The 13,069-nt window shown below is 40.4% G+C and overlaps 2 protein-coding genes across 2 annotated transcripts; both read right to left on the bottom strand.

Moving 5' to 3' along the window:
• Window positions 1–1,085: 1,085 nt before the first annotated feature.
• Window positions 1,086–6,740, bottom strand: cdca7b (cell division cycle associated 7b). Its single transcript, XM_035183009.2, has 10 exons — window positions 6,591–6,740; window positions 4,512–4,655; window positions 4,328–4,428; window positions 3,497–3,725; window positions 3,300–3,362; window positions 2,994–3,167; window positions 2,638–2,793; window positions 2,378–2,527; window positions 1,697–1,833; window positions 1,086–1,569 (listed from the first exon to the last, which is right to left on the bottom strand). The coding sequence occupies exons 1-10, from the start codon at window positions 6,606–6,608 to the stop codon at window positions 1,548–1,550; spliced, it is 1,194 nt and encodes a 397-aa protein (XP_035038900.1). The 5' UTR covers window positions 6,609–6,740; the 3' UTR covers window positions 1,086–1,547.
• A 683-nt stretch (window positions 6,741–7,423) lies between these two features.
• On the bottom strand, window positions 7,424–8,101 carry LOC118124902 (lactose-binding lectin l-2-like). The gene has a single exon (XM_035183106.1). The coding sequence runs from the start codon at window positions 8,000–8,002 to the stop codon at window positions 7,514–7,516; it is 489 nt and encodes a 162-aa protein (XP_035038997.1). The 5' UTR covers window positions 8,003–8,101; the 3' UTR covers window positions 7,424–7,513.
• Between the last annotated feature and the right edge of the window lie 4,968 nt (window positions 8,102–13,069).

The raw sequence follows: 13,069 nt of genomic DNA, 5'->3' as shown, positions 1-13,069 counted from the left end.
CCGAGGTACAGCCAAACTGACCTGAGAGAGTTCACCGGCAGGTCACTGACTGTCGGGCTACAAAAAGCATCACATTGTAAGCAGCTCACGTACGCCTGACATCTCTCACCCCTTTGAAGCACTTCAAAAACACAGACATCTACAACCTCTCTCTGCACCCTCAGGTGTTTGTGGAGGTAAGAAGGGAATGGAATGAACTCTCTAAATATCAGAACATGGATTTTTGAAGTTTTCACTCGAGTGTTTTAATCTCATTGGATGTGAAATGACACCAGATTTATGAATACAGATATTTTAATTTATAATGTATAAAAGATTATAAGATGTCTGTAGATTTTTGGATCACAACAGTGTTCACACACTCACATTAGTAATGAGTGTGCAACGTAAGACCATAGACTTGATGGGCCACTTCCTTTTTGACAGTGTCTAATCACTGATGAAAAGGTGTAATATACGTTTCTATTCCTCACACACATTACCCGGAACTGATGCCTCGTAAAGTATCAATGACCTCAGGGTGACCTCTGACGGTGCTGCGACCCTTAGGTACCCTTAGGTACCTGGTCATCAGCCGACTGGTTCCCAGCCTCAGGCGCCATTTGACTCAGATCTGACCTAACAAGCTGGGAAAGCTGACCAGATACATAACAGCCAGAGACCCACACAAAATAAGCTGCCCCATCGTATGCATGCTCCCCTGCTGCAGCCCAATCAAGAAACTATGGTGCAGCAATCAAAAGGTGTCAGGATTGATTTTTCCTGCTTTAAAGACGTGTGAGATAGAGAGCGACTTAACATCGTGCTTCAACTTCTTAGCTTGTGACTTGTGGGCAATAGCTTAAAAATAAATGTCAAAGCAAATATTTTTTATGGCCATTTACAAGGTGCTCAGTCTTCTTATGAACGTTGCCGGCTGTAACCATGTCAACAAGAATTCGGACAGAATAACTCTAATACCTCTCGGGCTTGAGTCGGACACAACTCGCTCAGGTTCTCGTTGGGTCGGACGGAGAAATGAGGCCCAAGTCACGCTTTAGTGTGAGAGCTGAAACAAGTATTCACCAGATAAAAGCCTACATGGATAGAGTTACATAAACATGGCAAATCGGTTAGATAATGCCATTCTTTATTCAAATGTACAGTGGAATGACAAGGAAACTGTACGACTTTTTGAAAAATAGCAGGTACAAAAGGCTATGTTTAAGATCAGAACAGAAATTAACCTCTCAACTAAAAATCAAGGGTCAAAACATTCCAAAGAACATGTACAACTCAAAACTAACAACTGGCTTCAGAACAATAAAATCTCTCCTGCATCTAATGCAGCCTTAACTCAGGTTATATAAAACATTTATAAAACATATTAACAGTGTATGTGCCTTAGAAAGTGACATGAGAAAAACAAATGTCTTTTAGCTGTCGTTTCTCTAGTAAGATGATCTAAACCTACAGATGTGCGTTGTAATAGGTTCTACAGTACTGTGCAGCACCACAGCCTCCTCCAGGTCACAGCTGGTTCTCCTCACTGCTCATCACTCTGGACTTCACTGCAGCTCTTTCTGAATACTGAGATGGAGAAAAAAAACAAGACAAGATTGGTATCTGCTGTCAGAAAACTTAATTTTACCAACTTTAGTTTGAGGGGCTTCCAGCCTGGAACATTAAGCCGTACAGTGAGAATGAGGAGACCCACCTCTCCAGATACTCATGGACATTGCCGTGGCCGTTGTAGCGAGCCAATCCCACCAGGATGCCGGTAGCGCAGCGGCCTTCCTTCTTACGACACAGGCTGCAGTTGCACATCCCTCGGCAGAGGGGACACGACCACGTCTGGAAATGAATGCTCCAAATTTAATGCAGGTGAATAAGCACGTTCTGACTCTACACAAGCGAGTCCATGTTGTCCATGTTGTATTTGAGACATCCATGGTAAAAATGTAGGTCAAGACACATTGACATTGTTTTAGTGGGCAAAATTAAGCTCGTCAGCGTGGCTCCTGACCACTTATTATGTATGATAACTTTTTGTAAAAGAGATAAAATTCAAAACAAGAAAGAATTGAACAATGGAAGTTTATTACTAACAAGCAAATAAAACAGTTTATTAATCTGTAACTAATAATGCTTTGGAAAATCAAAGTTTCAGTCCCAGAAGATCAGAAAGTATACAAAAGCATGCACATCCAAACTTGACAAACACTAGGTGCTGGACAAGTGGTGAAATGTCCCCCACACAAACTTGTCCCAGGTATCATCAACTGAAGTGCGGACACTCTCGTCTTCTGATTAGAGTCTCAGAAGACTTCAAGTTCACCAAACCCACAGTGTGAGACATGGAAAATTAAATATTTAATATGCAAGTTTTAGCACTGACCGGGTCGAGCAGCACAGTGCTTACGTCCTCTCCGTAGCGGTTCTTCAAGCACGGCCCACAGAACTGACCTTTGGCCCCCACACAGAAACCACTGCGACACACTGTCTTGGTGTCCAGAGTCTTCTGTCTGCACTGGTGACATGAGCTGCCCTGAAGAAAAAAACACACACACATACAGTGAATGAATACACTAACCCTGATGCCTGAAATTACAACCCTGACTAACAGCAGTGAAGTGGCACAGTCCTGATGTGACTCACATGGTCTTTGTCCCAGATCTTGTCCTTGCTGCGGTATGCTATGTTGTCCAGGTCTTCCTCTGTGATGTCGTCCACTGACCTCACCACAAACTGACTCTTCCTTGAACCACCGCTCCTCTTTTTTTTCCGACCCTCTCCAGCATGTTCCTCGTCCACCTGTCGAGTCACAATACAGAGATACAACTGAGAGAACACAAACATGTAGCCAGTAAGGTTTCAATACAAAGTGTTGTGTAAAATCTAAATTGCACTTTCTTCTGAGTATAATTTGTTTTTTGAAACAGCGGACTCTTAAGTGCACAAATGTACGTACTTCACTGAAGATTCTTCTAAACAGGTTGTGTTGCATGACGTACCTCCACCAGTCTCCTGATGTCTACAGTCCTGGGGCTCCTGTGGGTGACCGGCGCGCTCTTTTCCTCCACCCCAAAGTTCTCAGGCGGACGAGCCTTACGGGAAGGGTTCCTCCTTTCTGACCCCATCTCTGGTTCGAACTTGCGTTTCCGTGGTGTCGCTTGCCTCTTCTTCTTCTGCAGAAATAAAAGACAAGTGTTTGCAATTTAGAGCAGGACAAAAAACTGTAGCAACCCCATTACTGACTTAGAGTATAAAAAAACCTCAATGCAAGTTTGAGGGAAATTGGTGCTAGTGTGTATACTCACTTGAAGGGTGGTGGGCAGAGTCAGGTCAGCCATGGTGGTCAAATCAGCAAACAGTTTAGACAGCTGAAAGACGACAACAAAGAAAAACTGAGTCAAGGACATCTGACAAACGAGGGACTGGGATATTTTAAATATCCGGATCACAAAGTTTGTCTGAATATGGAGAATTCATACAAAATATTGTGATGGTTAATCACCATGGCCTTGTTCTCCTGAATGTTCTTCTCTCGTTTTCTAAGACTCTGAGACAGGACCTCCTCTTTTTCCTCCTCCTCCTCTTCGTCCTCCTCTTCGTCCTCCAGCTGTTCCTCCTCTGCATCTTTGTGTTGCTTCTGCTTCATCCTCTGCCTTCCTCTGGTTCTCGGCGGAGAAGGACTGTCTTTGTTCGCCTCCTGTTTGGGAGCCGACAGTCTTTTCACGGGAAACCTGAAAACGAGATGAAAGAAGGATCCTTTTTCAGTCTCGGGAGAATCAACACAATTTTCATGAAACAGGTACAGGCTCAACAGTCCCCTTATGGAACCACATTTAAATTAAGTAGATGTGGATTTTTATTTGGATCTGCGACTACTTGCACAAACTCATACATATCAGTCCCCTAAACATGTCTTATTCTCTTCATCAAGATCCATGAATTATTCTCTGAGATATCAATGAAAATGTGGAAATAAAGAATCTTGGATCTGCACCAAAGTTTAATAGGTTCTTCCTTAGATCATATCCTCTCTCTACCACACAATTTTATAGAAATCTGTTGAGTAGTTTTTTCATGATCCTGCAAAGTACCTAACAAACAAACACAGATGAAAACAACCTCCATGGTGGAGGTAATACATTCCCTTGTGAAATTGGACCACAGGATTAATACTGAATAAACACAAGTTATACCCATTTAACATTGCTTTGCCAAATCACAAACACTATTTCATCGATATTTCACAAGTTATTCATTCAGAAATTGAAATTGTGTATAATTGTGAGGGCACTTGCTATATACTGTTGTTTATCGTGCAGACCAGTGAACACACCTCAGGGCTACTAAAAGACTCCTTCTTTTTGGTGGGGGAGCATCGTCGCCATCAGAGTAAAAGCCTGTGTCCACATCGCTGTCCTCCTCTGAATACACCATCTGAGAGAAAACCAAAGAGATGCCTTGGCTGCAATATCAAACATTATCATCAAATAATGGAACGATCTTTAACCATTTCATACCTTGGTCTTCAGCCGTTTGTAACGACGTCCTTCATCCTCTTCTTCCTCGTCTTCGAGGAAACCCTCAAATTCGTCTTCGCTGTCTGACTGACTGAACAGACGAGCAAGCTCAGCAGTGATGAACTTGGATTTGAAACATGGGGCCTGAGGGCAGATAAGTATATTCAGCAAATTATTCAACATATAACCACAAAAACATGGACAAAATGGAAACTTAAGGGCATCACAACGAAGGGATTATGATGTAAAGAAAATACATCAGTATAGCTGAATGAAAATAAACAATTTATCTTCATTGCAGATAAACCATGAAGGATGAACACTAAGTTTTCTAACTTCACGCAGTACCATAGAAAATAAGATGTAAAACAATAATAAAAAAAGATCAAAACTTAATTTCCTTAAATAAAATATATAATAAGTTAATACAAAAGTAGGCAATGAATTACATTTCTCTAAAAGGTTCATATTAGACATAACGGTGCGTTTATGATTGTTTATGCATTGAATAGACTCAGAATGTATTTTGAAAACAATTGTAAAAGATTCAGAAGATGGAAAAGACCTTGAGAACTTTGCTAATATTAAGCGTCATACTAAACTAAATCTTAGGTGTTATCATCACAACACAGAACTAAAAGTCTGAATTCCACTGATTAACATTTGGGTACAACTGGCAAGACATTATGAAGACAGTGTTTCCTTAGGTATGTGTGTATACACTTGACTTTACAACCGAGAGACCAACAGCTGCACATTCTGGACCAATCTTTTAATCAAACCATGTGAAGACACCAGTCTGGTGGACACAATTTCACACTTTACACCAGAGGGAGCAAGAGTCCATCAGTGGTGGGAAGAATAAAATGATTGTGCTACTTGTCGGCATCACCTGGATGGAAAAGCCCTGATGCGAGATGGAGCAGGTTTTATGAACAGATCTTCAGTTCAAAGCACAGTATTAGAGTTTAAGTGTTTGCATGCAAGACTGATCTTCTTATCAGCTCCAGAAAGCTTCAGAGGGTAATGTCTAACTTGATAAAATTAACTTATTAACTTATCTTTAAGATTGTCTACCAGGTTATGTTTCTATCCACTTGCTGAGGCCCCTTCGTGCTGGCTTGTTGAACGTGCCACACAAAAAACTACGATGAAGCAGCTTCCTGTAATCATGCACCAAAGATTGGCACAAACCCCCACTAGTAGAAATGCCCAAAACTTATTTTTCTGACAACTTATTCAACCATGTGATATCTTTTATCTTCAATGTCATTTTAACATTGCTTTAACCCATTTTCCCCAAATACTATTTTACCATCTTTTCCTGTATAATAGTGTCTTTAACTTTGCTAACTTACAAGGTCATACCATGGATGTATTTTATTATTTTTACTCTTTCAACTTATTTCTAAACTTTTATAGAGACATACCCTTTTTAATTCCTTTACCTCTTTTATTCTTCTGTTTTTAATCTTTTCATTTGCTTGATATTTGTTTTTAACTGTTCTGATTTTAAATCCTCATTTAATTTAGTCTCTGTGCTATTGTTAATGTCCGTTGAATCTACCTGTGTATGTGCTTTATAAATGAAACTGCCATGTCTATTTAAAGTGTATTATTTATATCATTATTATAATTATTATTAATAAATCTCGTGCACCATCCCCTTCAGCCAAAAGGGGGTGTTGACCTCTGACCTACCAATGGGAGGACGATGCAGATTGGACCCTCCAATCACATCTAAACAAAACAATGACCCTGCAGCCATTTGTGTTTAGGACATCATCATCATTTCACTGCACGACATGTAAACGGCGAACACTGGTGTGCAGCTGGCCACGTGTCAGTTAGCTGCTTCAAAACAATGGCGTGAGACCAGTTCTGTGACTAATATAAAGTACACACGGTGAATACAGGAAGTCTGGGTTAGCATGGTGAGCTAGCTACAGCCAAAATAAACCACTTTATCCGGTGTGTCCTAACAATGGAGGATATCCCGACAACAACGTGAGCACTTTTCTTCTCCACTGACACAGCAGGAGACCGAGCTACGTTTAAACGCGTGATTCTGTCGCTTACCTTTGACGTGAGGGTCATTTTTGATTTATCTCCGTGTTACGACAAGTTTCAGAGCAACAGAGAGTTTTCAGTCTTTTAACGTTTTAACCTAAAATCCAGTGAATGGAGGAGGATTTAAAAACTAACCGCGGGGGGAGGTAAGGTTCACCCACCGCCGGGGGTTTTATCTTTTTGAAGGCTTATATCTAAACATGCAGTGGTGTCACACGACTGTAAGACTTAGAGTTTGTTACCAGTCAAGTTAGTTTAAAATGCCAGATTCTATTCAATTCATATTTTGAGGATTTGTTTTCGTGTTTAAGAATAGTCTCTCTTCTGATTCCCCCTGCTCTCTCAAAGGTACAGTCCAGGGGTTCGCGCGAAAACGGCATATGGGCGTGGTTATCCCAGAGAGAGAGAGAGAGAGGGAGAGAGAGAGAGAGAGAGAGATTAACAGTTTAATTTAAGTTCATTCACTAAAAAACAGAAGAAGAAAGAACAGTTTTCAGGATTTCTACTTAACTCCTATCTATTCCACTACAAATGTTACTGCCACTGACCACACACACACTCGCACACGCTTTGTTCATGCCAGCTGGAATCAGCTCCGATGAGACAGAAGCAGCTGTTTACACATCCCAACAATATTCCGTCTTCTAGAAACTCTGCAAACTCTTTAATTAACTTTCTATTTAATTTAATCTTTAAAAGGCCACCAGTGCACATCTGTATATATGTACACAGATCATCCACAGCGTTAACATGAGTTATCTGTTTTAAGGCTGTTCCTTCAATCGACCACTGGGGTCATCAGAGTCTCCAACAGGTACGAAAAGTAAGCGAGTACAAACATAGAAGTGTGCATTTGTATCTTTATTGATGAGGACTATTTCATGTCAACAAGCATCAGGTGATCAGTGACCAGGTTAAATCAGACTTAACAATCACTGAGGACACATAATGCGAGATGCACAAACAGAGGGAATATGGTCATTACAATGTCGATCATTCCATTTCCTATCTGTGTGATAGTTCTTGTCAACACAGCCTTCATTTGCGTAGTTGGTTGGCTCTCCTGAGGACCAAAGGAAAAAACGAGCCGGACAACCATCAGACCACATCCAGCTGCCTGCTTCTTGGAGGTCGCTGAGTCCGAGCCAGATTTTTCCATTAGCATGGTCAAAGTTCTCAATCAGGGTTTGGACGAAATTATGTTCTTCCAGACTGTGGATAGACACCAGGTTGGTTCCCTGTGACAAACAGTTGAGCTCTGCCTTAGCATAGGTCATCTGTGTGGCCACGTACTTGTAGCAGCGGTTGTTGAAGCTGAACCAGAACATGGGACAGTCTCCTTGCTGCAGCTGGATCGCACGTCCATCTGAAGGAGACACAGCACCCAGGGTCAGGGCGAACAGAAGGAGGAGCAGGATCATGTTGGTGTCTCTCTCTGTCACAGGAGCAGGACGAGGGGTTGGAGATGATCTGCACTGTTGGATGAGAACGAGAGTTTGAAGGAGACAGGTGGGCGGGCTGCTTTTTTAGACGCTTCAGAGAGGGTGTCTGCACTGTTGGTTTGATATTATTGGTCAAATTCACTTGGCAAACTGATTTATTTATACACAGCTGCACAGAAAAAAGTGTTTTCTCTGAGCAAGAGGCAGAAAAACCAACAGCTCACCTGGATGTCACATAATTTTTCACAGCATTTTTCAGTTAAACCTTTTGACCACGTAAAACGCAGCTTTAGAAAAGACGACGCGAGGGCAGATATGTCACTTTGTGGTTGACGTCTTCTCATTCACACCAGGTAAACAACTGCCAAACACAAGTTGACACATCGACAATGTTACGATTACAAAGTCTTTCATGTGTCCTCTCTTGTATTGTGAACTTTGTGTTTTTTCTAACATGCAAACAGCATTGCCAACGAACGTGTATCAGAAGTGTTTGCCCCAGAATCACCCAACACTCTAAAAAGACAATAAGGAAAATAAAGGAGGAAATAATAGTTCACTATATATCAACAACTATTTAGCTTTGGAACGTCCAGGACAGCTCTGCTCTTTGTTTTTCTATGTTCTTAGATTTTATGCATATTTATTGCACCATAATAGAGCCACAGTTTTTTGTTTATCTTAATGTAATCAATAATGAGTGGTCCAATGGTCCAATCAGAGTTTGCACGAAACATTACACTGGTGAAAAAACATCTTTCGAAATCCAGCTAACAAACCGATAAACAGCAATGAAAAGAGACAAACTATCTGTCAATGATACATCTGATATCAGTGCTATTTAAATACCAGTGAGTTCAATGTTCCCTTTGCCCTTTCTGGGAAGCTGCTGAGATCACTGGGCATCAGCAGCTGCCATAGATCTACAGATTTGATCATTTACTTTTACCTTTGTACTGAGCTTTTCCTTTGGAAATTCTTGACTCACTTTGATACAGTTGGAGGCTTCGTAATAGATTACATCACATTACATTTCATTTAGCTGACGCTTTTATCCAAAGCGACTTACAATAAGTGCATTCAACCATGAGGGTACAAACCCAGAACAACAAGAATTGAGAAAGTACAATTTCTTCAAAAAAGCAAAACTACAAAGTGCTATAAGTAAGTGCCATTTAAGTGCTAATAAATTGTTAGTTTGAAAATGTTATTCAAGGTATAGTCGGAAGAGGTGTGTTTTTAGTTTGCGGCGGAAGATGTGTAAACTTTCTGATGTCCGGATGTCAATGGGGAGCTCATTCCACCATTTAGGAGCCAGGACAGCAAACAGTCGTGATTTTGATGAGTGTTTAACTCGCAGTGAGGGAGCAACAAGTCGATTGGCCGAAGCAGAGCGGAGTGAACGGGCTGGATCCAGTTAAATAGTACACATTTTCTTTAGAAGTAAGAAAATGAGTTTGTCCAGCAGTTTAGAATCATGATTCAAACATCTTAATACAAAAACCTTATCATTTCATTTTATTTTCTCACTTGGCTTTTAATTTGACAAGCCCAAAATGCTTGATACCACTGTCTTGAATGGGTCCAGTTTAGTGGAAGATTTTCTTTCTTTTACTTACTCATGTTCCTTAGAACTGTGCAAATCTGGTTTATGATTTAAGGACCAGGATTTCAAAAGTAATACATTTATGATCTACCTGTCAATTTAGACTTAATAACACAAGGGATCCACTGAGTTCTGAATATTTTGGTGTTGTCTATGGAGTTTCTTATAGTGTAAGTGTTAAAAAAGAAAACGAAGATGGACCAAATACATTCCTCTAAAACAGCTTCCCACCTCCGCCATCTTCTTTTTGGGAGCTTCAGAGAGGGTGTTTGATATCATTGGACATTTCAGTAATATACAACCACAGTGTGAGTGAACGCAGGCGAAATAAACCACCCACTCACGTGGATGTCACACAAAACCTATAGTTTATTCATTTTCAGTAAAATGTTCACATAGTAAAACAAAGCTTTAGAAAAGACGGGTAGCTCCAGCTATCTGAAGGCTGAGGGGTCACGAGGGGGAGACGTATTGCTTCATTGTTGACTCTTTTGGTTTCCATTTACAACAGATAAGTAATAACAACATAACAACTGTAGGCGTATATTTACACATAGACAATATTACAATAGTACAAAGCCTTCAATGTGTCCTGTCTTGCATTGTGAACTTTGTGTTTTTCTTTTAACATGCAAACAGAATTTAAACATTGTTATAAAAAATGTTTTACACAGTTATGACAATGATAAAATACTGAATGCAACCTCCTGTGGTTTTCTCAAACGTCATCACACCAACCTGCTCCTCTGCTGCCCTCAAGTGGCCATAAAACACAACACATACTTTTACATTCCAGCAGTGCAGCTTCAAACCCACAAACACCTTTTTGATCTGATGTGTGTGCACGTGTTAAACCTCTGGCACATTAACAATTTTTTCAACTTTAAAACACATGAATAAACAATATATTACAATAAATAACTCATTCTGCACAATTATTCTGCTCTGTGGACGAGGTGGAGCAGAGTTGTGCCTGTGCACGTGTGTGTGTATCATGGTTAATAGTAAATATGATGACCACAGGGCCTCTCTATCATGACGAACACCTCACACATCAAGAGGGTGAATGCACCACACCAACACAAACATTTATCACAGAAGTAAATAATTGATTTTTTAGAAAAGAAAGACAAACTAATGATAGGAACATATGTTAAATATCAATCAGATGCATATGCTAATATGCCAACGCACACACTCACAGTGCTAGGGAAAGAGATTACATTCCTTGTAGTTTCAGGAGCAACACATTCAGTCATCAAGAGTGATATGTTTGACACACATCCTAAAATGAGCGGATGATTTGTTAGATCTGTGGGGGCTTCAGGAAACACCGTGGTTGAAAAATTCACGACTCCCTCAATATGTAGTGATAGCATCACAGAAAAATTCAAATGTTCATTTTTGCTATCCTCATGTTGTCCAATTAATTTGATGGCAAGAGATGTAATGTGTCTTTTGGGCATTTCTCTCGTTTACACCCCATCAGGAGTCGTAGTGGTTCGAAAGGCTGATCAGGATCCACCACAGATTTACACAAGAATTAAGTGTAATGCTGATTCACTGCTATATGTGTATGAGTGGAATCTCTGTTCATCTGTTGTCACATCCATCAACACTGATCTAGTGGATGAGGCCCATTCAGTCACACTAAGACCAGACACCATGTATATGCATCCAGAAAATTTACACTGCACTGCACACATACACGAAGGGAAAGATGCAGGTTTTGAAAAAAGATGGTTTACAGAAAGTTGTAAAGAAAGTTGTGTGAGAGAGAAGTAATCGCTAAGTTGCATGTTCTGGAATGAACATAGATGTGCTGTTTCTGTAATTTTTCCCAAATCAGAAAATAAGTCACCCTCTCAGTTCCTTCACAGATGTTCAGAGGATGCTTTCCTTTTTTGACGTTCCTGGTTCACACTCACATGTCTTGCTGTCAAAACACAAAAATTATAAATGGCAAGATTTGGGGCCGTGGATAACATTTTTTGGCAATGCTGACTTTTGGGAAAAGACATCAGATCCTGTAGTTCAGTATAATCCATTTTTGAAAGTGTATAGAAAACGATTTACATCTGTTGTTCACACTTTCAAGGCTGTTCAACTGGTACCAGACACACATACAGACGCCCAATATGCACATGCATATTTACATTATACAAACAACATTTCAAGGGCTCAAGGCAATCATGATGTGGGTTTAATTCGAAACATGAAACCTGTGATCATCAAACCAGAATCTGACTACAGACCACATCAATCACAATATCCACTGAAACAGGAAGCCATCGATGGTATTACACCAGTTTTCAACTCTCTTTTGAGAGAGCTTAAAAGTTGTTGAAGCTGAACCAGAACATGGGACAGTCTCCTTGCTGCAGCTGGATCGCAGGTCCATCTGAAGGAGACACAGCACCCAGGGTCAGGGCGAACAGAAGGAGGAGCAGGATCATGTTGGCGTCTCTCTCTCTGTCACAGGAGCAGGACGAGGGGTTGGAGATGATCTGCACTGTTGGATGAGAATGAGAGTTTGAAGGAGACAGGTGGGCAGGCTGCATTCTTTTATACGCTTCAGAGAGGGTGTCTGCACTGTTGGTGTGATATTATTGGTCAAATTCACTTGGCAAACACTTTGTTTTATACACAGCTGCCTGATAAAAGTGTTTTCTCTGGAGACGAGTCAGAAAAACCAACAGCTCACCTGGATGTCACATGAGTTTTCACACGATTTTTCAGTTCAACCTTTTGACCTCGTAAAACGCAGCTTTAAAAAAGACGTCACAAGGGCAGATATGTCACTTTGTGGTTGACGTCTTCTCATTCACACCAGGTAAACAACTCCCAAACACAAGTTGACACGTCGACAATGTTACGATTACAAAGTCTTTAATGTGTCCTCTCTTGTATTTTGAACTTTGTGTTTTTTCCAACGTGCAAACAGCATTGCTTTAATTAAACAGGACTTCACACAGACATGACAACAGCTAATAAATGACTGAGCACAGCATCATCAGACTGACTTGCTCCTCTGCTGCCCTCTGGTGGCGACTGTCACAACCTACAGACAGTTAATAAGTAAGACAAAAATACTTTTAATGAAATACATGAAATAGAATAGATCATATTTGGATCTCTGCTGTGACTCCTAATGATCTCATTAAGTGGTTTTATTGTTATTAGTGCTATGAATAAATAGCATCTCCCTACTGCTTGGATCTCCCCAATAACAACTCTGCTGGTTACATGCTCTTAATAAATACATAATGATTTAAACATGATCGTCAACCAACAAACGTGAATCAGAAGTGTTTGCCCCTGAATCACCCAACACTCTTAAAAGTCAATAAGGAAATTAAAGGGAGGAAATAATTGTTCACTAATTTCTAACAACAGTTAATCTTTGGAACGTCCAGGAGAGCTCTGCTCTTTGTTTTCTA

This window comes from Hippoglossus stenolepis, chromosome 17 (assembly GCF_022539355.2).
Source record: "Hippoglossus stenolepis isolate QCI-W04-F060 chromosome 17, HSTE1.2, whole genome shotgun sequence".
In the NCBI taxonomy this organism is placed as follows: domain Eukaryota; kingdom Metazoa; phylum Chordata; class Actinopteri; order Pleuronectiformes; family Pleuronectidae; genus Hippoglossus; species Hippoglossus stenolepis.
This window is presented reverse-complemented; position numbering and strand designations above follow the sequence as displayed.

What these genes read in the sequence shown, in the direction of transcription:
- cdca7b (XM_035183009.2), bottom strand. An exon ending in TTCAGGAGAACAAGGCCATG is followed by an intron (nt 3,363 to 3,496) that starts GTGATTAACCAT and finishes GTCGTCTTTCAG; the next exon opens with CTGTCTAAACTGTTTGCTGA. An exon ending in ACATCAGGAGACTGGTGGAG is followed by an intron (nt 2,794 to 2,993) that starts GTACGTCATGCA and finishes GTGACTCGACAG; the next exon opens with GTGGACGAGGAACATGCTGG.
- LOC118124902 (XM_035183106.1), bottom strand. Translation starts at nt 8,002, where the DNA reads ATGATCCTGCTCCTCCTTCTGTTCGCCCTGACCCTGGGTGCTGTGTCT.